The sequence below is a fragment of the Coffea arabica genome, chromosome 6c, assembly GCF_036785885.1.
Source record: "Coffea arabica cultivar ET-39 chromosome 6c, Coffea Arabica ET-39 HiFi, whole genome shotgun sequence".
NCBI lineage: Eukaryota > Viridiplantae > Streptophyta > Magnoliopsida > Gentianales > Rubiaceae > Coffea > Coffea arabica.
Window position 1 is genome coordinate 30,043,422 of NC_092320.1, and position 27,026 is coordinate 30,070,447.

General features: G+C 38.1%; 1 protein-coding gene across 1 annotated transcript; it reads left to right on the forward strand.

The window, feature by feature from the left end:
- The first annotated feature begins 345 nt into the window (after positions 1-345).
- LOC113693504 (uncharacterized) lies at positions 346-17,940 on the forward strand. Its single transcript, XM_072053589.1, has 4 exons — positions 346-1,225; positions 1,605-2,616; positions 17,152-17,494; positions 17,614-17,940. Exons 1-4 carry the CDS (start codon positions 346-348, stop codon positions 17,938-17,940), a joined length of 2,562 nt encoding a protein of 853 aa, XP_071909690.1.
- The last annotated feature ends 9,086 nt before the right edge of the window (positions 17,941-27,026 follow it).

A 27,026-nucleotide genomic window follows, 5' to 3' on the forward strand; every position in this document is an offset into this window, starting at 1 on the left:
CAAAAGCGAAAGAAAATGCTGTTCCGACAAAACCAACTGTGATTGATGAAGAGGCCTTCAATTTCCTTAAGATGCTGAAGAAAAGTAAGTATAAGGTGGTCTAGCAATTGGACAAGATGCCCGCTCAAGTTTCTATATTGAATTTGCTTCTAACCTCGGAACTTCATCGAGAAACTTTACTCAAGGTCTTAACTGAGGCTCAAGTGCCTAAGAATATTCTTGTGGATAAATTCACTCAGGTAGTCGAACATGTTTTGGCTTCAAATCAAATTTCTTTTTCTGATGAAGATTTGACTTCGGATGGGATTGGACACAATAAAGCATTGTATATCTTAGTCCGTTGTAATGGGAAGTTATTGCCAAGTCTTGATAGACAATGGATCTGCTCTTAATATCTGTCCTTGGAACACTTTGGTTAAGTTGGGATTTCAGGAAACTAAACTTCGGTCGTCTGCCATGGTGGTGAGAGGATTTGATGGCGCAGAAAGAGAATCAATGGGGGAAGTGGATTTAGTGCTGGAAATCGGACCTGCCCAGTTTCAAGTTATGTGCCAAATCATGGACTTCTCGAGTGTTTATAATGTTCTTCTCGGACGGCCTTGGATTCATACTTCAAGCGCTATACCTTCTTCACTCTATCGAATGTTGAGATTTGTGGTGAATGGCCAGTTGATTACGATATTTGCTGAGGAAGATTGCACTATGATCCTTAATCCAGCATTGGAAGATGAGGCCGATAGAAAAGCTCTGGTTTCCCATCACCATGTAGCTGACATTGTTTCGGTGGGTACGGCATCCAAGGACAAGGCGGCAGTAGAAAAGAATTTACCTGAAGCCAGTGTTATGATGGCTAAAGAGATGATTCGAGGAGGATATGAGATGGGCAAGGGCCTCGGGCGCAACCTACAGGGAGTTTTGGAACCAATAGAGCTTCAAGGAAAGAAGGACACCTTCGGATTGGGGTTTCAACCTACTATCAAGGATAAAAAGGAAATGATGAATCGCAAAAAGGTGGAGAAGGAAGGAAGGCAACTTGTCATGAATATCCCACCATTATATTGTACTTTTCCTTACCCATCAGAGGTGATTAGAGGTGAAGTAGACCCAATCGAGGAAGTGGAGGTTGGGTTGTCTGAGCTATTTATGGGGGTTGCTTCTGAGAGGGAGCTATTGGAGGACCCAGAATTTCCAGAGGTGTCTACCGAAACAATGAAGGATTGGACCAGTGATTTCCTTCCCTCTCGAAGGGAATTTCGGTAAATCTGGGGAGTTGCCTTTGGTCGCCATGAAAGAACTTATTCGCATTGTTTATCTTTTGTCTTTCAGTTTTGTAAATAGTTTTTAATCAAATGCTTTTCAATCCAAGTCTTATGTCGAATCTTTTGTTAAGTCACATGTTATGATCCTTTACCTTCAAATTCAATGAAATGCACAGTATTTATTTTTCAAATTGATTTGCTTACACATTATTTTATCTATTTTATTCTTTTTCAGATGGCCAAAAATAAAACACATTGACCCTTTGGATATCACTATTCTGGAATTTGATGATTGTGACCTCGATATCCCTCACGACTTTGAAATTTTGGAATCCGAAATTTAAGACAAGAGCGATAATGAGGAAGAATCTGAGTCTTTATTAAAGGATCTTGAACAATATGAGGAGAAATCCAAACCGAACTTAGAAGAAACAGAAGTTGTTAATATTGGCACTGAGACTAAAGTTAAGGAGATAAAAATTAGCATTCATTTGAATAAGAAACAGAGAAAAGAAATGATCAAGTTTTTGACCATGTTTCAAGATGTGTTTGCCTGGTCCTATGATGATATGCCTGGAATTTCAACAGATATAGTGGTCCATCGATTACCGACTGATCCAAATTTTCTACTAGTGAAACAAAAACCTCGCAAGTTTAAGCCAGACATGAGCCTCAAAATTAAGGAGCAAATCGAGAAGCAGCTCAATGCTAGAATTATTATGGTGTCTCATTATCCCATTTGGCTTTCAAACCCTGTACCTGTTCCAAAGAAAAGTGAAGTGCGAGTATGTGTCGATTACAGGGATCTTAATAAAGCCAGCCCGAAAGATGATTTTCCATTGCCGAACATTCATATTCTTCTGGACAATACCGCAGGGCATGAGATTGAATCATTTGCTGACTGTTTCGCTGGATATCACCAGATCTTAATGGCAGAGGAGGATAGGGAGAAAACTGCTTTTATCATGCCCTGGGGGACATTTTGCTACCGAGTAATGCCGTTTGGATTGAAAAATCTCGACGCCACTTATCAAAGGACTATGACCACCTTGTTCCACGATATGATTCATAAGGAGATGGAGGTTTATGTGGACGATATCATTATCAAATCCGAGAGAGCGGAGGATCACTTTATTGACTTGGAAAGGTTATTTGAAAGATTGAGAAAATATGATCTGAAACTAAACCCTGCAAAGTGTGCATTCGGGGCCCCTGCCGGAAAGTTATTGGGATTCATTGTCAATAAGAAGGGTATAGAGATAGACCCGGCAAAAATTAAAGCCATTCGTGAGATGCCAATGCCAAAAACGCAAAAGGACGTGAAGAGTTTTTTAGGAAAGATTAACTTTATCGGAAGGTTCAACGCTCAGTTGTGTCGCGCCCCATTTTTTATAAGAAAAATAAATGGTTTAAAAAAAAGTGAATTTGATTTAAAAAGAAAATGAAGAAAAGTATGGGTCTAAATGGGACTTGAAAATGCGACGATTTGACCCAAAATAATAATTTAAAAAGGGTTTTTGAATGAAAAAATCGAAGTCGCCACTTGCTATTGAGTTGAGGTGTACCAAGTCACCTAAAAAATGAATTTTTAAAGAAAAAGTAGAAAACCCTTTTTAAACGACTCCAAGTCTACGAAAATTAGAGAAAAGATTCGGAAGTCACATTTGAAAAAAGGGAAGGCAATGATAAGAATCCAAAACACCCTTTCAACCTAGCCAAGGCTAGTTGCGCGATTTAGTAAAAAATTTTCTTATTTTTAATCTAAAGATTTATCACATTTGGATGTACTATATAAATGCAAACCCTAGACCTAAGAGGGTATCGGAGGGTCGAAATGTATCTTCAAAGCTTACTTGGTACCAATCACATTAATTGTGACGTCCAATAAAGACTCTTCGAAGAAGTCACGAATAATGCAAGTCATAAGACTCGAAAGAAAGAAAAAGTAAAGAAGATAATAATATACAAATGTGTATGACCTAAAGGAATGCATCATGTCGGGTACGGGGAACTAATGTTCGTGATTCAATTTTCCCTTTTATAGAGAGAATACGAGCGTGCTAAAGCTAGAAAACCAAACTCGTCCATATCCCATATTCAAAGGATAATTTCCCTAATTTAATCATGCAAATGTGCTAGTCTAGTTCTAATTCTTAAATGAAAATGCAAGTCTAATGTCATGTTTTCATACAAAAGGGTAAGGAATATACATATAAGGGAAAATACGGAATAAATGATATAAATAAAAGGGAATAGGGTATAAAGAATGTACATATATAAGAAAAGTGTCATGCAACAAGGTAAGAACCCTAAAATGTGGAAAAATATGCATGAGAATGTAATGTAGTCGCACAAACATGATCCAGCGTAGGAGGTCCCTAAGGGTCTAGCATTGGACTAGCCCTTTCTACAATTTCCCACTAGCATTGGACTAGTGAGAAAAGTCGGAACAAAGGGCCACAACTAGCATTGGACTAGTGTGGATTCGAGAAATTGACCACAACTAGCGTTGGACTAGTGTGGTGACGTCACACATTCATTACAATCAAATAAATCATGTGAAAGCCTAATAAAACAAATAAACACATAAATCACATATAGCACATAACACATAATCATGGTATCTAGATGCAAGGCCCTAAGAAAGCAAGTAACACGTAGCACATAGACATGCAAAACACACATAAGGCAAATAAAGCAAATAAAGCCCTAACTATTACATTCGGGGAACCCTACTACAATCTAAGGGGGAAAAGGAATAAAACAATTAAATCCCTAACTATTACAAATTTGGCATTCAAGTGCCTTTCGAATAATCAAATTGAATTAAGAAATAAATATACAAAGCTAATAAAGCAAATGAATGAATGAATAAAAAACATTCAAGAGACATACAATCAAACATGTAAAGTCACATAGGGCACGTAAGGTCACATAAAGTAAGGGATAGGGTGTACCTCCCTTGAGTTGGAGCCCTAATGATATGAATTCACTTATTTACCCTCCAAAATACAAAGAAAGGGTCAAGGCATCACTTTAGTTAAGAAATAAATCATAAAAGATAAAATAAACATGAAATTGAATCAAATAAATCACGCAAACTACCCACATTTAAGAAGTCAAAAGAAAAAAGGACTTGATTGCAAACATTAACAAAGTTTTGGGGTCAAAAATTAAAGAAAAAGAAAGTTTAGGGACCTGTGTGCAATTACATTAGGGACCTAATTGAAAGCATTGAAAGTTTGTAGGGCCATAGTGAAATTAAAGAAAAATACAGGGACTGATCTGCAAATTTAGTTACCAGATTCTTAAAAACCGGCCATTGGGCCATTTTATTTGTTGGGGCCAAAAGTCGTTTGGCCCAATCGGAAGTCCAAGGAAAACAAACGGGCTGGCCTATCATTTTCACTAATCTAGCTCATACAAAGTTATGGGCTTTAAGCCTCCAAGCCCAAATCATCAATCCAGAAGAAATATACCAGAATATATTACCAAACCCAACCAAATAAACCTCTTACCAAAAAATCTAATCTCCCTAAACCCAACATGATAAATCCACAAAATTATTAAGCCACAATTATGATCTAAAGACAAGAAATAATTAAGATAAAAGACTGCTTATGCATATTAAAAGATGATTAAGATCTAGAAGGAAGAAACAAGTTCACTTTTTCCAATTTTCCAGGTCATATCAGAACAAGAAGGAAGATTAAGGGGTTCCAACACAACAAAAATAGGGATCTAATTGGAAGAATTATGAACCTTTTTGGGGTCAGATTATGAAGTTCCAAAATTCTGGGGCTAAATTACAACAAAAAGGAAATGGAACGACGAGAATTGCAAATTTAGGCAAAACGATCGTCTTCCCCAAGCAGACTAGGCATCAATCTTCCATGTAGAACCTTCACTTGGGCATTTTAACAAACAGTATATGGGCATAGCAGAATCCAACAATTTTGCTCAATTGGGACTGTAATTAGCCCTCCAAAATTAGTCAAAACACAAGAGATTCCAATCCAAACAACATACAATAACATACAACCAAAAATTGTGGGCAATCAATATCTATTGGCACTGAACAAACGCACGACAGCCATGCTTTGAGATTTTTCAATGTTCATACTAAAAATGGAAAACTGAAATTCCAAGAGAGGCAGACGGCTTACAGCGTTTGCTTGACGAAGTCTGCAAACGGTGGTGATGGTCGAGGGAGGGAGCAAATAATCAGGCGGCTGTGGCTGCCATGGTAGCCGCGCTGGAGCTGGGCGCCAGTGGTGGGTGGCAACATGAAATCGAGGAGCGACAGTGAGGGAGAAAGGCCGTGTGGAAGGGGGAGGTGCGTCAGGCAGCTAGGCGGTGCATGAAATGGAGGTGCCGTGGCAGAACTTGGAGGCGGCGGAAATTGGATGAGATCAGAGTGACGGCAGCTATGGAGATTGCGCGCTGTGATGGCCGATGAGCGGCTGTTACTCTGTATTTTCTTTGTGTCCCCTCTGCCCTCAAGACCTCCAAACTTCCAGACCAGAAACCTCCTGCGTCTTTTTGCCCCCCTCTGGTTGCCTTTTTCTTCAGCCGTAGCTACCCTTTTAGTTTCTTTCTCTCGGTTCCTAGTCTGCTGCCTCCTTTGCTTGTGAAGCCCTCTGCCTTTTCCTTTGTTTTTCTTTTTCAGCCCCCCTTTCTCCCTTTTCGTTATGTCCGTCCATGGCTCCTCCTCTATTTTCCTTTGCTTTCTTCTCTACCCAGCAGTCATCAGCCGAAGCTATCTCTTTCCTCTGTTTCGGCCTCCTCATTTCTCTTGTTTTTCTCTATCGCCCTCTTTTCTTATCCTCTGTTTTTGCTCCGCCTCAAAACCTCCTTGTTCTCTTTCTCTCTCACCGAAGCCTCCCTTATTTTCTCCTTTGTGCTGTTTTTTTCGTTGATTGTTTCTTCCATTTATGCTCAGCCCGCCACCCGGTTCCTCTTTTTTTCTGCTTTTCCTTTTTATCCTTCGCGATCTTCTTCCTTTTCCTTTCTTCTTCAGTTCGCCGAAGCTTTCATGCCCAAAACCTCGCCGCCCCTCTGTTTTTCTCCACCTGTTTCTTTTTTTTTCTCCTCCCTTTTCTTTTTAGTCGGCCATCTCATCCTTTTTCTTTTTTCCTTTTTTCCTGTTTGTTTTTTTTTCTTTCCAAAATCCTCTATCCTACAAGTGTCTCCTCCCCTTGCCACCTAGGTGATGTGTTGTTAGCAAATAAGAAGGGACACTTGTCCCACATGCAAGTTTCCACTTGTCAATTTTTCTTTTTTCTGAAATTTAGCATGAAGACCAAAATAAACAATAAAATAGAACAAAATAAAGTAAAAGACCTAAAAATAAAATTAAATAAATAAATAAACTAAAAAACCTAAAAATTGAACACATAAATCTAAACTTAAATCAATTAAATAAACAGAGTTAAAAATAAAAAATTTGGTGTCTAAAGTTTGCCCCTCTTTGTCTGAGTTTTGAAAAAACTTGAGATAAAAAAGTGGACACCAAATACTTGTGTTATTCAGCTGCAAACTACTGAAACAACTGATGCTTTTGAAATGAGAACTGACCCTGTTAACGAAAAAATTTTAAATTGAGACTGACCCCAAGAAATTTAAAAGGGAACTGACCCGAACCAGAAATTTAAAATGGGACTAACCCAAACAAGAATTTTAACAGGGGACTGACCTCAACAAAAAATTTAAAACGGGACTGACCGGAACAAGTAATTTGAAATGGGACTGACCCCAATAAGAAATTTAAAATCGGGGCTGACCCGAGACAAACAATTTAAAATCGGGACTGACCCGAGACAGAAAATTTAAACGGGACTGACCCGAACAGAAATTTAAATCATGGGACTGACCCGAACAAAATTTAAAATCATGGGACTGGCCCGAACAAACTTTAAATCATGGGACTGACCCGAATAAACTTAAAATCATGGGACTGACCCGAATAAAATTTAAATCATGGGACTGACCCGAATAAAATTAAAATCATGGGACTGACCCGAATAAAACTTAAAATCATGGGACTGACCCGAATAAAACTTTAAAAAATCGGAATGCACATAGTGGGACTGACCCATGGCTAGTGGTAGTGCAAAATGAAAGGCTCACTAGTGGGATTGACCCAACGGCTAATGGTAGTGCAAAATGAAAGGCTCACTAGTAGGACTGACCCAACGGTTAGTGGTAATGATAAACAAAATGCTGGTATGTGTGAAAAAACTGCATAAGACTTGCTCGAAAAATTATCCAAAGATTTGCTCCAATGTGATGAATTGGTCAGTGGGATTAAACTCGAGTCTGTCTCGAGAATCGGTCAGTGGGATTAAACTCGAGCCAGCCGAGAAAATCGAAAACAGAAAGGCACGTTAGTAGGATGAACCCAATGCTAACGGAGATAGACTAAAAACAACGCACACGTTAGTGAGATAGACTCAATGCTAACGGTGGTAGAATAAAAACGCACACGTTAGTGAGATAGATTCGATGCTAACGGTGGTTGAAGTCAGTGAATTCAAATGTGGTTGTCAAGAATGGGGAACGGAAGGGTGCGCAGCGGGTGTTGAAATTTCATCAATAAGAAATTGAAAATTGTAAGGAACAAGAAATTAAATTCAAGTTTGATTTTTTGAGAATCTTTTCAAAAAATAATTTGCCCCAGCTTCCACCAATTATTGTGCAACTGATCAATTGATTTGCGTTACGGCATGATTGCTCTTCCTTAAGGCTTCGATTCGTAAGATCCTGACTTACGTTTCTTCATCGATTTCAACCATGGACACCTGCACAGGGGGCTTACCAAAGTAAAACATGCACTTAAATTATGTTAAAAATTAATGTAACTACTACTCATGGAAAGAGCAGCGTGATTGATTCGAAAGCATATTGCTTAATTTTTGTGTGAAATCCTCAAATGTGTCACAAAACATTTGCCCCAGTGTGGGCTTATTTGATTACAAAAATTTTGTTTGGATGACTGTCCATTTATTTGAACAAAGTGAGAAACTGCGTTTCCTAAAAACCAACATATAATGTGAAGAAAATTAAGAGTATTGCTCAAACTCATACAGCAAATTTCATGATGAATCTCTCAAAATAATACCAAATTATAAAGATTTCTTCCTCACTTTAGCATCAATGCTTAGGGTAACGGCTTACCACTTCTCGTTAGCTCATCTTTCATGGCCAATCAAGTGAGTGACATTTCTGATTTGGAAATGGGAGGTCAAGATTTGTCTTATTCTTGTGCCCAAATTGTATGTAATCCCTTCAATACCACATCTTAGTGAAAGCAAATAGTTTGTCACCCCTATTTCTTAAGAAAATTTAGTCAACATATAAGCTTTAAACTTGCAACAAATGGATAGAAACGATAGCTAAACATGTGAAAACTGGTTATACCATTATGATCATGAGTGATTGATGGATTTCTTATGAGCATAATCCTCACTTTGGGTTGTCATGAAGGATAAGTCAGCGATGGACTTTATGAGCTTGTAATGTAACTTGAAAACGATAGTTAAAGAATAAGTCTTTCCAGGACGTTGCACCGAAGATCGCATTTCTCCAAAATTGCCCCTATTTTGAACTTAAAGACCTCAGACTTTGTTTGCATTTTTCTCATCATTCACTAGGGACTTCAGCATTGAATTTTTCTTGCATTTACTTTTCTTGCTTTGCTTTTACTTCTTTTTTCTTTTCCTCGACCTGGTGGGTTTTTGCATGGTGAGTAGCATCAACCCAATACCCAAGCAATTCAGAAATACAGCTCAAATTTTCCGGCATCAGAAATTTTCTTGACAGGGCCATTGCAAAGAACAGAAGTCAGGACTTTCGGCTTTTGTAATGGGGTCAGGTGGGGTGTTTAGAAAAGTTAAGGCTTGAAAGCGGATTTCAAAAGCGGTTTGAAGAATCTGAGATCGCATTGTTGTGTCAACCCTATTTTAGGGTAAAATCAAAGTTTGCCCTAGTTCATTCTCCATTGAGGCTTTTCTTTTCATTTTCTTTCTTCTTTTGATTTTTCAGCCTTCTGCCATTTTTGAACTTTCACAAAATTTGCCCAAGTTTATTTTTGAACTGAGGTTCTCTTTTCTCTTTTCCTTTTGATTTTGTTGCATTATCACTTTTCACTTCTTGAGACTTTTCTTTCCTTTTCAACTCAAACTTGCCCCAGTGTGGGGTTTGCGATTCTCAGGGGTTGCCAAACGAAGTATTTTATTCTGAAGGCTCGAAAGGGATAACTAGAGATAGAATGTTAAATTGGAAAAGAAGAGGGCCTGACTTTTATTCCGTTCCTTACATTAATTCTGAAAGGAAAATTTTCATTAATGCGATTTTTTTTTTTTTTGCATGCATCTGAATCAATTAACCGAGGATGACTTCTGTTCGTCCATATCCGTGAAACATAGAGAATCCGCTGGACAACTCTTCTTTTTTTTTTTTCTCTTTTTTTCAAAATTGAAGCTCAGGTAGAATCAAATTTTTCCATTTGAGGTTCTCTCTTTCTTTTAATTTTAGCATTTTGCTTTTTCTCCTTTTTGGGAAAATTCTCCAATCTCCTTCCCCAATGTGGGGTGCGATCGTAAGTGCTTTTGAAAAGAACCACCCATTTTAGTTCAAATAAGGATGCAAGGGATAAATAGTATTTAGGTTGTAGAAACGATGGCCAAAGCATCATTCTTACGCCTCATGACAACCAAAGTAACGAAATGGTCATTGAAAATCCACTCCTTTTTTGATATCTAAGAACTTTCCAATGTAGGGTAGTGATCATTAAGGCTCTTATTTGAAACGAAATTATTCTTTCAAAGACTCAAATGGGAGAGCAAATGATAAAATCTGTATGGGTAGAGAAACGAACGCTCGAAATATCATTCCAAATTTCCAAAATAAACAAGGATAATGCACATTTTTGCTTTCACTTAGATGTGAATTGAATATAATTAGACACAGTGGGACATCTTTCAAGCAATGATTGGCCCAATTTGCAATTTATCAATCAATGTGGCTGATTTTTGGAGGGGCCAAATAGAAGTGGACAAAATAGGGATTGTACAGTGAAGGAGAAAAGGTATCTCATTGGGCCTTTTGAGTGACCTCTCAGTTTGAGTGGCTTCTTTTAATTCCCAGCACTCTTATTGTACAGTTTAGATCACTAATCTTGTGAATTTTCAGGCAAGAGGTTGAAAAATCTCAACTTGGTCTTATTTTTAAAATTTATCATGAAATCTCCAATGAGCAGAAGAAAGAATGAAATGTACATGATTATATACAAAACAATAATTGTCTAAAACTTTATTGCTGAAAAAGTTTAAAACAAAATTTCCCGTTCAATTATAATACAAATGAAAAGAGAAAAACTTCTAAAGAGCTCCACATATATACACTTTTTGTCTCCTTTTCTTTTGGGCCAAAAATAAGTCAAATATACAGAATTTTCCTTTGAAAAATAATTATGAAATCTCTTAGAGGCTTTAGCCTAATGCTTCCAAATAGATCCTTCATGTTTTTATCACAGGGTCTGCCCAAGAGTCAAGTAATACTTTTCACACTTTCCGGATCAAAAATTGTTATCATATATAGAAAAAATATTTTCACCTTATTGAAATATTTTTATGAATGTAGGGGGAGGGGGAAAAATAAAAGGAAAAAAAAAACCCAGAGTTATTAAGCCAAATTGCAGAATCGATATGCATGTCCTATGTGGGGAACCCTTTTATGCCAAGGGTAGGCCTAGCATGAAAATGCAATCCTCTAGGGTAGGCACCATACCATACCTGATGAATCCGATCAATTGATTGAGAAAAAAAAATTTGAAAATTTTGGCCAATTGGAGTGAGAAGAGACATTTGTCTTAAAAAATGAGGGCAAAGTTCGAATGGATTGCTTGCTTTGATCGACGCATGATGTGCCAAAAGGGGTAAAATGGTCAAATTCATTGAATGAAATTTGATTATTTATTGAAAATTGAATGGATAACCCTAAAAATGAATTAAACTAATCAAATGAATTGAATGAAATCAATTGATCAAACAGATTGAGTGAAATGAGGATTTATTCAAAATCGACCGAATTATCCTAAAAATAGGTAAACTGGTCAGATGGATCGGACGAAATTGATGACTTATTCAAAATCAATAAGATTGCCCTAAAAATGGGTAAACCAGTCAAATGAATTGAATGAAATTGGTGATCCATTCAAAATTGACTAGATTGCCTTAAGAATTGGTAAACTAGTCAAATGTTTTTTAAATCGACTATATTGCCCTAAAAATGAACAAATTGATAAAATGAATTAGATGAAATTAATGAATAAAATGGGCCAATGGAGGGAATTGAATTGACAGCTTATTTGAAAATCAATCTATCCACTGGTAGTTTCAAAAATTTATTGCGATGCATTAGTCTATGAGCCTTCTAAAATTAAATTTTGGTCTCAATTTATTTATCATCTCAATAGTGAAGAATTACTTGTGAATTTCTTCAAATTAATGTCCTTTAAGCAAAGGATTTTTACCAATTTTGATAAAATGGCCAAAAAGTGATTATTAGACGCCCATATTCCAAAGAACGCTCTTGAAAATGATCGGATCCTACCTTATCTCGTGCACTACCCCTTCGGATGGTACAAAATATAAACGTGCAAGTCTCCTTGGATTAAATATCCGAGACACGAGGTGATTTATTCCTAACACGGGATCCCCTAAATGGCATTCCCTTTCCAGGGTTTATGCATGATGCCAATTATCAAAGCCAGTAAACATGCAATACACAAATGAAACGCGTCCTAAAGGAACCCCTTTTTGTATGCCGGGGTGAGGCTAAAATGAAGTGTTTTCATGCGAAATATTGAATTTAAATGTGTCACATCAAATAGGATAGGCTCCTAGAGAGTACCATGCCAGGACTCTTATTTTCTAGGGCTTATGAATGCAATTGGAGACAAAAACAAAGAAAAGTTAGTTCAATCAGATAAATACACATAACACATTGTAGCAAAGCAACAAAAGGAAAAGAGGGGTTGGATCCCTCCCCTCGTAAATAGTGTCCCTAATAGGGTAAGGCAGACTCTACCCTAAGGCAATTCTAATATGGATGCATGAGGATTGGCTCACTAATGCATCTGGACTCGATAGGTCTTAGGTCCCCGAGCCTTCAGATTTGGAAACCAAGGGTCATCAATCCCAAGGTTCTTTGTCGGTGGCTCGAGCGATTCCCCAAACACTGTTACGCACACATCGTGTCACGGCTACGTGTTTGAGTGAATCTATCAAAAATTCTCAAACTTCGACTAAAAGTTAAAGGCTATCAACCCACAGCTTAAAGCGGAAGATTGAGTGACCCATCGGATCATGCTACACACACATCATGTCGTGATCACACGTCCAAGTGGGTCGCCTAATCCTAATAGGGTGGAGTGGGGTGACAAGCCACTAAAAGAAAAATAAATGAGGGGTACAAAATTAAAGCGTATGCACGTATGCTAGTGCTCGTTTAGAGGGAATGGATCAAGAACCAATGCGAGGCTCTAGGGTAATATCCCCCACCCAAATGCAATGCAAAGCGCGGAATCACATACATAAACCATCCATCCATCAAAACAATCAGATGCCAAATGGATGAGTGAGTGAGTTGATACGCGCGAAATGCAAAATCCTAAAAAAAGGAAAAATGCAACCCTAAACATCCAAATGCGATATATGGATAGGTTAAAAGGAGAAAAAGATTGACTAAATCAAATTTGCTCGGACTCTCTAAGTCCCCAGTGGAGTCGCCAGCTGTCGCGCCCCATTTTTTATAAGAAAAATAAATGGTTTAAAAAAAAGTGAATTTTGATTTAAAAAGAAAATGAAGAAAAGTATGGGTCTAAATGAGACTTGAAAATGCGACGATTTGATCCAAAATAATAGTTTAAAAAGGGTTTTTGAATGAAAAAATCGGAGTCGCCACTTGGTATTGAGTTGAGGTGTACCAAGTCACCTAAAAAATGAATTTTTAAAGAAAAAGTAGAAAACCCTTTTTAAACGACGCCAAATCTACGAAAATCAGAGAAAAGATTCGGGAGTCACATTTGAAGAAAGGGAAGGCAAGGATAAGAATCCAAGGCACCCCTTTCAACCTAGCCAAGGCTAGTTGCGTGATTTAGTCAAAATTTTCTTATTTTTAACCTAAAGATTTATCACATTTGGATGTACTATATGAATGCAAACCCTAGACCTAAGAGGGTATCGGATGGTCGAAATGTATCTTCAAATCTTACTTGGTATCAATCACATTAATTGTGACTTCCAATAAAGACTCTTCGAAGAAATCACGAATAATGCAAGTCATGAGACTCGAAAGAAAGAAAAAGTAAAGAAGATAATAATATACAAATGCGTATGACCTAAAGGAATGCATCATGTCAAGTACGGGGAACTAATGTTCGTGACTCAATTTTCCCTTTTATAGAGGGAATACGAGCGTGCTAAAGCTAGAAAGCCAAACTCGTCCATATCCCATATTCAAAGGGTAATTTCCCTAATTTAATCATGCAAATGTGCTAGTCTAGTTCTAATTCTTAATTGAAAATGCAAGTCTAATGTCATGTTTTCATACAAAAGGGTAAGGAATATACATATAAGGGAAAATACGGAATAAATGATATAAATAAAAGGGAATAGGGGATAAAGAATGTACATATATAAGAAAAATGTCATGCAACATGGTAAGAATCCTAAAAGGTGGAAAAATATGCATGAGAATGTAATGTAGTTGCACAAACATGATCTAGCGTAGGAGGTCCCTAAGGGTCTAGCATTGGACTAGCCCTTTCTACAATTTCCCACTAGTATTGGACTAGTGAGAAAAGTCGGAACAAAGGGCCACAACTAGCATTGGACTAGTGTGGATTCGAGAAATTGACCACAACTAGCGTTGGACTAGTGTGGTGACGTCACACATTCATTACAATCAAATAAATCATGTGAAAGCCTAATAAAGCAAATAAACACATAAATCACATATAGCACATAACACATAATCATGGTATCTAGATGCAAGGGCCTAAGAAAACAAGTAACACATAGCACATAGACATGCAAAATACACATAAGGCAAATAAAGCAAATAAATCCCTAACTATTACATTCGGGGAACCCTACTACAATCTGAGGGGGAAAAGGAATAAAACAATTAAATCCCTAACTATTACAAATTTGGCATTCAAATGCCTTTCGAATAATCAAATTGAATTAAGAAATAAATATACATAGCTAATAAAGCAAATGAATGAAATGAATAAAAAACATTCAAGAGGCATACAATCAAACATGTAAAGTCACATAGGGCATGTAAGGTCACATAAAGTAAGGGATAGGGTGTACCTCCCTTGAATTGGAGCCCTAATGATATGAATTCACTTATTTACCCTCCAAAATACAAAGAAAGGGTCAAGGTATCACTTTAGTTAAGAAATAAATCACAAAAGATAAAATAAACATTAAATTGAATCAAATAAATCATGCAAACAACCCACATTTAAGAAGTCAAAAGAAGAAAGGACTTGATTGCAAACATTAACAAAGTTTTGGGGTCAAAAATTAAAGAAAAAGAAAGTTTAGGGACCTGTGTGCAATTACATTAGGGACCTAATTGAAAGCATTGAAAGTTTGTAGGGCCATAGTGAAGTTAAAGAAAAGTACAGGGACGGATCTGCAAATTTAGTTACCAGATTCTTAAAAACCGGCCATTGGGCCATTTTATTTGTTGGGGCCAAAAGTTGCTTGGCCCAATCGGAAGTCCAAGGAAAACAAACGGGCTAGCCCATCATTTTCACTAATCTAGCTCGTACAAAGTTAAAGGCTTTAAGCCTCCAAGCCCAAATCATCAATCCAGAAGAAATATACCAGAATATATTACCAAACCTAACCAAATAAACCTCTTACCAAAAAATCTAATCTCCCTAAACCCAACATGATAAATCCACAAAATTATTAAGCCACAATTATGATCTAAAGACAAGAAATAATTAAGATAAAAGACTGCTTATGCATATTAAAAGATGATTAAGATCTAGAAGGAAGAAACAAGTTCACTTTTCCCAATTTTCCAGGTCATATCAGAACAAGAGGGAAGATTAAGGGGTTCCAACACAACAAAAATAGGGATCTAATTGAAAGAATTATGAACATTTTTGGGGTCAGATTATGAAGTTCCAAAATTTTGGGGCTAAATTACAACAAAAAGGAAATGGAACGACGGGAATTGCAAATTTAGGCAAAACGATCGTCTTCCCCAAGCAGACTAGGCATCAATCTTCCATGTAGAACATTCACTTGGGCATTTTAACAAACAGTACATGGGCATAGCAGAATCCAACAATTTTGCTCAATTGGGACTGTAATTAGCCCTCCAAAATTAGTCAAAACACAAGAGATTCTAGTCCAAACAACATACAATAACATACAACCCAAAATCGTGGGCAATCAAAGTCTATTGGCACTGAACAAACGCATGACAGCCATGCTTTGAGATTTTTCAATGTTCATACTAAAAATGGAAAACTGAAATTCCAAGAGAGGCAGACGGCTTACAGCGTTTGCTTGACGAAGTCTGCAGACGGTGGTGACGGTCGAGGGAGGGAGCGAATAATCAGGCGGCTGTGGCTGCCATGGTAACCGCGCTGGAGCTGGGCGCCAGTGGTGGGTGGCAACATGAAATCGAGGAGCGACAGTGAGGGAGAAAGGCCGTGCGGAAGGGGGAGGTGCGTCAGGCAGCTAGGCGGTGCATGAAATGGAGGTGCCGTGGCGGAACTTGGAGGCGGCGGAAATTAGATAAGAGCAGAGTGACGGCAGCTATGGAGATTGCGTGCTGTGATGGCCGATGAGCGGCTGTTACTCTGTATTTTCTTTATGTCCCCTCTGCCCTCAAGACCTCCAAACTTCCAGACCAGAAACCTCCTGCGTCTTTTTGCCCCCCCTTTGGTTCCCTTTTTCTTCAGCCGTAGCTACCCTTTTAGTTTCTTTCTCTCGGTTCCTAGTCCGCCGCCTCCTTTGCTTGTGAAGCCCTCTACCTTTTCCTTTGTATTTCTTTTTCAGCCCCCCTTTCTCCCTTTTCGTTATGTCCGTCCATGGCTCCTCCTCTGTTTTCCTTAGCTTTCTTCTCTACCCAGCAGTCATCAGCCGAAGCTATCTCTTTCCTCAGTTTCGGCCTCCTCATTTCTCTTGTTTTTCTCTATCGCCCTCTTTTCTTATCCTCTGTTTTTGCTCCGCCCCAAAACCTCCTTGTTCTCTTTCTCTCTCACCGAAGCCTCCCCTATTTTCCCCTTTGTGCTGTTTTTTTCGTTGATTGTTTCTTCCATTTATGCTCAGCCCGCCACCCGGTTCCTCTTTTTTTCTGCTTTTCCTTTTTATCCTTCGCGATCTTCTTCCTTTTCCTTTCTTCTTCAGTTCGCCGAAGCTTTCATGCCCAAAACCTCGCCGCCCCTCTGTTTTTCTCCACCTGTTTCTTTTTTTTTCTCCCCCCATTTTCAGAAGCTTCCTCCCTTTTCTTTTTAGTCGGCCATCTCATCCTTTTTCTTTTTTCCTTTTTTCCTGTTTGTTTTTTTTTCTTTCCAAAATCCTCTATCCTACAAGTGTCTCCTCCCCTTGCCACCTAGGTGATGTGTTGTTAGCAAATAAGAAGGGACACTTGTCCCACGTGCAAGTTTCCACTTGTCAATTTTTCTTTTTTCTTTTTTATGAAATTTAGTATGAAGACCAAAATAAACAATAAAATAAAATAAACTAGAACAAAATAAAGTAAAAGACCTAAAAATAAAATTAAATAAATAAATAAACTAAGAAACCTAAAAATTGAACACATAAATCTAAACTTAAATCAATTAAATAAACAGAGTTAAAAATAAAAAATTTGGTGTGTACAAGTTGACCCACACATGTGAGCCTCTGTTCAAGCTATTGAAGAAAAATGTGCCACTGCATTGGAGTGAAGAGTGCCAGCAGGCGTTTGATAAAATTAAAGACTACTTGTTGCACCCCCCGGTCTTAGTACCACACAAGCCGGATCGACCATTGATTATGTACTTGTCAGTGCTCGACGAGGCTGTGGGGTGTGTTTTGGGACAGTATAACGATTCTGGAAAGAGGGAGCAAGCTATTTATTATCTCAGCAAGAAGTTCACGTCTTATGAGGCAAAATATACATTTCTTGAAAAGAGTTGCTGTGCATTGGCCTGGGTAGCTCAGAAGTTGAGGCATTATTTGCTTAGTCATACCACTTATCTTATCTCTCGGTCAGACCCTTGAAGTATTTGTTGGAAAAACCAATGCCAACTGGATGCATGGCTAAATGGCAGATGATTCTTTCGGAGTTTGACATCATTTTTACCACGCAAAAGGCCATCAAGGGTCAGGCGATAGTGGATCACTTGGCCGAAAACCCAAGGAGGGACGATTATCAACCGCTTCACACTTATTTTCCAGATGAGGAGGCCCTGTTCGTGGGTACAGTAGAAGACATTAATGAAAAATGTTCTGAATGGAGGCTATCTTTTGATGGGGCATCAAATTCCTTTGGAGCTGGTATTGGAGCTATTCTAGTATCACCTGAAGGGAAGCATTATCCTGGTTCCTCTAAACTACGATTTTTCTGCACTAACAATATGGCCGAATATGAAGCTTGAATTTTTGGGCTAAAAATGGCTTTGGAAATGGAGATTAAGGATTTAATAGTGTTCAGTGACTCCGATTTGCTCGTGCATCAGAATCTTAAAGAGTGGATCACTCGGGATTCAAAGATCGTGCCTTATCATTGTAGGTTATTGAATTTGGCAAACAAATTTAGGAGTTTGGAGTTCAGGCATATTCCACGTGCCAGAAATGTCTTCGCCGATGCTTTGGTCACCTTATCTTCGATGATTCAACATCCAGACGAGTTGGTAATTGAACCTATCCACATTCACTTGCAAGAAAAACTTGCTCATTGCCTAGTTGTGGAAAAATCCCCCGATGGCCGTCCCTGGTACAGTGACATTAAGGAATTTCTCAAAACAGGGTCCTACTCTCCTGAGGCCGATATGATTGCCAAAAGCTTTTTGCGCAGATTATCATCTAAATTCTTCTTGAATGGAGAAGTGGTATACAAAAGAACGTCAGATTTGGGCCTTCTGAGGTGTGTTGATGAGGACGAAGCAGAATACTTGATGAAAGAAGTACATAGTGGAGTATGTGGATCACATATGAATGGCCACTTGTTAGCAAAGAAGATCGTGAGGACTAGATATTTTTGGCTTACCATGGAGCATGATTGTGTAGTTTTTGTTAGGAAGTGCATCAAATGTCAATTGCACGGAGATGTTATGCACACTCCCCCCACAGAATTGCACAGTATGATTGCTCCTTGGCCATGTTTAATATGGGGTATGGATGTGATTGGAGCCATTGACCCTCCCGCTTCAAACGGGCATCGATTTATTCTGGTGGCAATTGAATACTTTACCAAATGGGTTGAAGCTGAGTCTTATAAGCATGTGACTAAGAAGGTGGTGACGGACTTTCTAAGAAAGCATATCATTTGTCGTTTTGGAGTGCCGGAGACATTAATCACTGATAATGCCAAAAATCTCAACAATGACATGGTGGATGGTTTGTGCAAACAGTCCAAAATCAAACATCGAAACTCCTCTATTTATAGGCCACAGATGAATGGAGCAGTAGAGGCTGCAAATAAGAACTTGAAGAAAATAATCCGTAAGATGATTGAGAGACATTGTGATTGGCACGAGAAGCTCCCTTATGCATTAATGGCATATAGAACTGCTATTCGGACTTCTACTGGGGCAACTCCCTACAATCTCATGTACGGAATGGAAGCAGTTTTGCCAGCCGAAGTCGAAATCCCTTCTTTGTGCATTTTAATGGAGGCCAAACTGGAGGAGGCTGAGTGGATTCAACAACGTCATAAGCAGTTGTCTTTAATTGATGAGAAAAGGTTAAATGCCATTTGTCATGGTCAATGTTATCAAAAGAGGGTAGCCCGTGCTTACAATAAGAGGGTCAGACCACGAATATTCACAGAAGGAGATAAAGTGTTGAAACACATTTTGCCAGTACAAGAGAAAGCTAAGGGGAAATTTGCACCAAATTGGCAAGACCCTTTTATTGTCCAGAAAATTTTGCCCGAGGGAGCGCTCATTCTTGCAGAAATGGATGGGCAAGTGTTCCCTCAACCAATCAATTCGGATATGTGTAAGAAATTTTTCATATGATAAATGAAAATTTCCTTTTAGGGTTTAATGTAAAGAATGGAATGAAAAGTCAGGCCTTCTTCCTTTCCAATCAAACATTCTATCCCTAGTTATCCCTTTTGAGCCTTCAGAGCAAATTATTTCGTTTGGCATCCCCTGAGAATCGCAAACCCCACACTGGGGCAAGTTTTAAGTTGAAAAAGCTAAGAAGGAAAAGAAGGAAAAAAGAAAAGAAAAGAAAAGAAAAGAGAGGGTTCAAAAGGTAAAAGCGATAGAGGAACAAAATGAAGAGAAAAATGAAAAGAGGAGGATCTCGATTGAGAATAAACTGGGGCAATTATTAGTAGGCTTAATTTAAAGATGCGATCTCAGGAAATCTAAACATTCATAAGTCCGCTTTCAAGCCTTAACTCTTTTCTAAACACCCCACCAGACCCCATTGCAAAAACCTAAAAGTCCTGAGTTCTGTTCTTTATATTGCCTTTTTAGGACAATTTCTAATCAAGTGGCACATGATGTCAAAAACACCTTCACCTATTTTGCAAAGGAAGGATTGTTATATTAATGCCATTATTTCTTAAAACACATTTCTGGATTAATATGGGCGATAGACAAGATTTGTTTGTTAGGTGAAAACCCGTAAGGGCACCTTAGGAAAAAGAAAGAAAAAAAGGAAAAAAGAAAAAAAAAGAAAAAAAAAAGAAAAAAAGAAAAAGTAAAAGAAGAAGGAAAAAGGAAAAAGAAGAAGAAAAAGGAAAAAGAAAAAAAAAGTGAAAGGAAAACAAAATGGGCGAGGGTAACCTTAGTGAAAACCCGAAAGGGCGCTAAGGTAGGGTTTTACAAGGAAAAGTGAGTGTGGATCTAAAGTACTGGTGACTTAGTTTATTGGAGATTCTCCTCACATTGTGGTTCTGTTGTCAAGCATTTGAACTCCGAAGAGATGATATCCAAAGGGTCAAGTGTAGCATTTGGTTCGAAAACCAAAGTGTTTGATTTATCAAACACGAAATTTGAGTATACAAGCTTATCTATTTGAAATGATTTTTCATGCAATAAAAGTAGAGGATTGTGTTTATATTGTTAAGATTTTTCATCATTATGTTCAATTAGAATGTTTTTCGTGTGTTGCATGGTCACATTTGTCTCTTTCGTTCTATCAAATGACAATCCCTATGATTTATCGAAAAGAATAGATACTAGATGACATGTTGGTCTACATATGAGAAATTATGAAAACTTGATATTGTTCACAGGGCTAGATTGAAGTACCTGCTTCGCCAAATAAGGAGTCCAAATGCTCATGTTTACACTTCTCTTGAAAAGGGGTTGATCGGATGGAGGCGGTATTATCTATCATTATTTCCTTTCTTGCAGGTCCGATAGTCCAATAAGCATGACACTGGGGCAATTTAGAGGAAGATGTTTGTCTCTTTTCTCAAAATTCTACGAAAGGCTCGGGTTCTATCCCACTAACCGACCGATTATCAAGACAGGCTCGGGTAGTCTTTCCACTGATCAAATGAAGAATGAAAGCAGGCTCGGGTATTCATCCCACTAACCAAATGAAGAATGAAGGCAGGCTCGGGTGTTCATCCCACTGACCAAATGAACAATGAAGGCAGGCTCGGATAGTCATCCCACTGACCAAATGAAGAATGAAGGTAGGCTCGGGTATTCATCCTGTAGACACCAAATTTTGAATTAATTGGTATGCTTTGTTTTAGTTATAATTCTTATCGGTTGATTTGTGTTTAGATGGTTTGCATTTTAGTTCATTATTGTTTGTGTTATTTTATTTCAGTTTTATTCACTTTTTAGTTTTTAGTTGTTTTTGTAGTTTTTATTTTGTAAGTTTTAGCGTAGAATTTTTAGAAAAAAAGAAAAAAGTGAAAAATAAAAAAAGGGGAGAGAAAAAAAAAAGAAAAGGAAAAAACATGGTTTAATGCATATTGGCTTATCTTTGGAAAAAATGAAAAAAAAAAGTTTGAAAATTAAAAAAAAAAAGAAGAGCTTTTTAGTGTTATTTACTTTTTGATACATTTTAATTATTTTTATTTTTCAAAGAAAAAAAAAACATTTTCCAGTCGCGGCAAGCTGCAAGCGCAGTTTGCACAGAAGGGCCTGAGGGGTTTCAGCTGCAAATGGTTGAAGAGGGTAGCTAGGTTTCTAGGTTTTCGAACCTATAAAAAGCCAAGGAAAAGGGCAGCCGCAAAGGAGAGGGAGTAAAAAGGGGGAGACGGCAAAAGAGACGGAAAGAAACAAGAAAAATTTCAGCAAGAGAAAAAAAAAGGGATTGCGCCTGAGGGGGAGAGACATCTGGCTGAGGGAAAGAGAGAAACTAAAAGGGAAACAGGATAGATTGATAGGAATGGGCAATAACGGGAGGAAAAGAAGGCAAGCTCGAGATAGAGGGGCAAAGGAAGGATCTTGCAGCTTTCGGTCGATAGTTTGTCTTGGGTTCGCATCCATTTCATTGTATCAGAGGTAATCTACGAACTCTTTCCATTAGACAAGATCAGTTTTCTTTTTTTTTCTTTTCCCGAATAGATATTTTCCTTTTCCTACTGGCTCTCGGCAATTCCTGAGGTTTTACGTTTGTTTCTCTTTGTTAATACTACCTTGAGATTAAAACGTAGCATTTTGATGTTGGGTGTTTGAATGAATGTTGATTGGATTCGAAAGATTGCAGCTTTGGTAGATTAATGTCAATTTTGTGAAGATATAAAACGTTTTACGGTTTTTCCATGACTTCAGTTCCTATCTGTTTGAGTATGAATGGGAAAATTGCAGAGAAGAAGTGGGGCTTTGAATGATAGTTTTGAGGTTTTAATACTTTGGTTTAATCCATGTTTAAGTATATTTGGGCCTTTAGGAGAGCGCTCGAGAGTCACTGCAATGAAACTGGATTTTTTTTCTTTTATTTTTGTTATAGCAAATAATTTCTGATTTTTGGTGTCATTAAAAATTCAGAAATGGCTGGGAATGGTAAACAGTTTTGTTTTGATTCTTGGTTGTTGTTTCTTTGTATTTTGTTCTTTGTGTTTGGATGTCAATGATTAAACGAAGTAAATAGTAAATTTCTGGCTGGCTGCTTGAAGTTTTTGTTTCTCTCGATACGCAAATGGGTGGAGAATTTGCTGAAGTGAATTTGGTTTGAATGATTACTAGTTTTCTGAGATTGAATCAGTTGCTTTTTCCGGTTTCCCTTGCATGTTAGGTGATTTGTATGCACTTACCATTTGATTTCTAAAACCTGTTTTCACTCAAGAGTCTAACTATGTCTTCCTTTTGTTGCATTCGGTCTAGACACTCTCAGGTTTCATGGCTGATTTTTGTTGTTCATGTCTTCCTTTCTTTCCTGTTTCAATTGTGTTTCTTGCACCCAGATATGTGATTGGGTATTTTAGGATAGGCAAGTGCATGGCTATGAGTTTAATAATGTTGGGCTGAGGATCTTAACGAGTATTAGCTGGTTAGCTGATTCATTACGGTTTAGTTCTTGTGAAGTATGGCAGTAGGAACATTGCAGGATTTCTTGTTTAAGTTTTGCAGGTTCGAATGATCAAATTTCTGTAGTTTTGTTGTTCAAAACAGAATTTCAATGTCGTTTGTGATCCAAGTTGCAGATTTTTCTTCTTATTAAACGTTTCTCTTGTGTCACAAAGTTGTTGAATCTCCAAAATCATAGCTGTTTTTCTCGGAAAATTCTTCTTGTTGCAGAAATGTTTGATAAATTTTTTGCATGAAGTAGCTCGAACTGTTCAGATTTTGCATGCGTGATTGGCGGCCTGTTGGTGTTTCATTTTTACAAGTTTAATTGAGCTTGAAGGCTAGTGCCGAATTGCCTAAGTTTAAGCATAGCAGAATTTGTAGAAAAGAATTGAAGTTGCAGAAGTTTTGGTCGTGAATGTTGGTTTGCATGCATGAAAAGTTTTCTAACATTGCACTTTGACCCCCCAAGTCTCCCCTTGTTCCACTAGGACCCAATCAATTAAATAATTTCATCAATTTGGTCCTTGATAAATGTTAATTTGTGCAACTTCATTGTTTGTTTGTTTCAATTAACTACCATGCTTTGTTTCAATTGCGCTTAAGTCATGACTTTAGGGGTTTTATGACCAAATGAGCTCGTGTTTGCCTATTTTCTTTAATTTCCCTAAATAAATTGGTTGTTTGACCTTTTCTTGGCTCTTGGGACCTTTGGAGTGCTTAAATGTTTCGATTGAATTCGAATGGTTGACTAAGGTTTGCAATTGGGTCTTTAGTTGGTAATTGGGTCCTTGGTGGGTCCTTTTCTTGAAACTTATGCATTATTTGATTTCATTTAAATTGCAATTAGGAGAGATTTGGTGACTTTGTTATACTTTACTATTTGAGGTACCTTGACATTTTTATTATTTTGAAGCCATTTTTCTTTCATTTGGACACCATTCAAAGGGGCGGTATAATTTCTTTTATCCCTTTTGTTTCTCTCCTATGTGACCCAACGTGTTAAGTGAATTGCATGCTTACTTTGCTTTCCTAGCTTTTCCTAGCTTTTCCTAGCTTTTCCTTAATTCCTTTTACTTATGTCATTTACTTTTGTTTTCATTAAGTTATTCTTTTAATGGGGTATGTGTACACCTCTTGGCTTGTAATAGATAGGGCTTGGAGAGCACTTGATGAAGACCTATTGAAGACGTGTGCCTAGCTAGCAAATGTAATAGTTAGGGCTTTAATTGTCTTATGTGTCTTGCATGCTTAGTTGCTATATGTTATGTGTTACTTGCTTTAATTAGGTACTTGCATCTAGTCGAGCATGTTAAGTGTTATGTGCTATGTGTTTATAAGTGTTTGGCATGTCTACTCGCTTTCCATAGCCTGAATGAATGTGATGGATGAATGTACGTTTCTACTAGTCCAACGCTAGTCGGAATTCATAGAGTGGGCTAGTCCAACGCTAGACCCTTAGGGATTTCCCCTCGTTAGTACATCATTTGCTTGTTCACCACATATCACGCATTTTCTTTAGTTTTATCATTTGGCATGATCCTCGAACCCCTTTTTCCCTCATTTTAGGTTTTGCATCCCATACTAGCTATAGGGTTCATTTTTGCTTGAGTGTCCCCTTCCGATAAGTGAAACGAGCGAGTGTGGTTACTCGATAGCCTTAGCACGCTAGTTTTGCCTTCTAATCAAAGGGAAAATAGAAGTCGAAAAGTTAGGAGTCAACCCCCGTACCCGACTTGTTACATTCCTCTAGGGTCATATTTTCATTTTTATCACCTACATACTCTTTTAACCACATTTTTTACATTTCTCAAACCATACTTTTTCACTACATTTTTCCTATCACGTGCTCATTTTCACTTCACAAATGAAATTCCACTTTACCTTATATATCTATTATTCTATTTTCATACACTTGCACACAAAAAACACTTGAATTTTATACAATTTCACACATGCACCTTTTTATACATTCGCACACTTGCACTTATATTTCTTGCATCTTTCATACACTTTCACACTTGCACACTCGAATTTGAACTCTCATTTGCATTAATCGACCTCTATGAGGTTTTCCTTTGTTGGCCGCCACAATTCATGTGGTTTGGGACCAAAAGCCTCACAAGAGACATCGTAGAATTTAGGATTGCATTTTCCTTTCCGTTTTGTATTCATATAGTCATATCCAACGTGCGATACATGCATTGGGTAGAAAATTAGGAAAGGTAAGGTTAAGTCGCGCAACTAGCCTTGGCTAGGTCAAAGGGGTGCCTTGGATTCTATCCTTGCCTTCCCCTTTGTCAAACGTGACTCCCGAACCTTTTTCTTTGGCTTACGTGGACTAGGAGTCGTTTTTAAAAGGGTTTTACTACTGTCTTTAAAAATTTATTTTTTTAGGTGACTTGGTACACCTTAATCATTACCAAGTGGCGACTCCAATTTCTCATTCAAAAACCCTTTTTAAAAACTATTTTTTGGGTCAAATCGTCGCTTTTTTCAAGTCCCATATTAGACCCATATTTTTTCAACTCACAAAAATCATTTTCCAATCAAAATTGAATCAAAAACATCTTTCTCAAACCATTTATTTTATTTATCAAAAAAAATGGGGCGCGACAGTTGGCGACTCCACTGGGGAATTTCTTAAGTGAGTCCAAGCATTTTGACTTAACCATTCGTTTCCTTTTTCTACCCTTTCTATGCATGGCATGTGGATATTAGGATTGCATTTTTCATTTTTAGGACTTTTTGTCTTATGTACGTATTCAAACCAATCCCTCGACTCACGAATGTATGTTTGAATGAATGTTTACTTGTTATCTCGCGCTTGCATTGCATTTTGGGAGGTATGGGTCACCCTAGAGCCTCGCGTTGGTTCTTGACCCTTCCCCTCCAAACGAGCACTAGCATACGAGCATACGCTTTACTTCTTTTATCCCTTTTATTTTTCTTTAGTGGCTTGTCACGCCACTCCACCCTATTAGGATTTTAGGCGACCCACTTGGACATGTGATCGTATCACGACGTGTGCGTAGCATGATCCGAGGGGTCACTCGATCTTCCGCTTTAAACTTTAGGTTGATGACCTATTAGTTTTTAGTCGAAGGTTGAGGATTTTTTCAGATTCGCCCAGACGGGTAGCCGTAACACGACGTGTGCGTAGCAACGTCTGGGGAATCGCTCGAGCCACCGACAAGGAACCTTGGGAGTGATGACCCTTGGTTTCCAAGTCTGAAGGCTCGGGGACCTATGACCTATCGAGTCTAGATGCATTAGTGAGCCCCCAACCTCATGCATCCATAATAGTTTGCCTAGGGTAGAGTCGGCCTTACCCTATTAGGGACAATATTCACGAGGGGAGGGGTCCCACCCCTTTCTTCTTTTTATTGCTTTATTTCCTTGTGTTGATTTCGTTGCTACAATGTGTTATGTGTATTTATCTGACTACGCTAACTTTTCTTGGTTTTGTGCCCCCATTGCATTCACAAACATTAGCAAATAAGAGGTCTGGCATGACCTTCTTTTATGACTTACCCTTGTAGATAGGCTAGTGCATGTTTGAAAATTGTGGAATATTTTGTTCATAAACTATTAATGCCATACCATTTTTAGGCTTACCCTGGCAAACAAAGGGCTCCTTAGGTCACGTCTCATTTCAAATTGCATTTTTCCTTGCTTTGATAAGAATGGCATCATGCATAAGCCTTAGAAAGGGAATGCCACTTAGGGAATCCCACATTAGGGACAAGCCAACCTAAATCCCATGGGTATTTAACCCAATTTTTGGGATTTGCACGTTTAAATTCCTGTTAACCAGAGAAATGGGACCTGTAGGTAAGGTATTTGACTCCGGTTTTGGTTTCTAGATGGAAAGCCCTCGCCGGGTGCAACAGATGTTAGTAGTGCCGCCGGAGGTACAAAGATGGCCCACATTACTCTCACCCAATGAGGTTAACCAAATAGCCGATCGATTAGGACACATCGGGGATTTCAAGGACATTAAGTCCGATGGATATTTGGTAGAAGCTTTGGTG

Bases quoted from the DNA above. Each gene is read 5' to 3' on its own strand.
- LOC113693504 (XM_072053589.1), top strand. From the start codon at position 346: ATGGGAAGTTATTGCCAAGTCTTGATAGACAATGGATCTGCTCTTAAT. The intron at 2,617-17,151 runs GTTCAACGCTCA...TTAAATAAACAG, and splicing joins AAGATTAACTTTATCGGAAG to AGTTAAAAATAAAAAATTTG. The intron at 17,495-17,613 runs GTAGCTCAGAAG...GCTAAATGGCAG, and splicing joins GTTGCTGTGCATTGGCCTGG to ATGATTCTTTCGGAGTTTGA.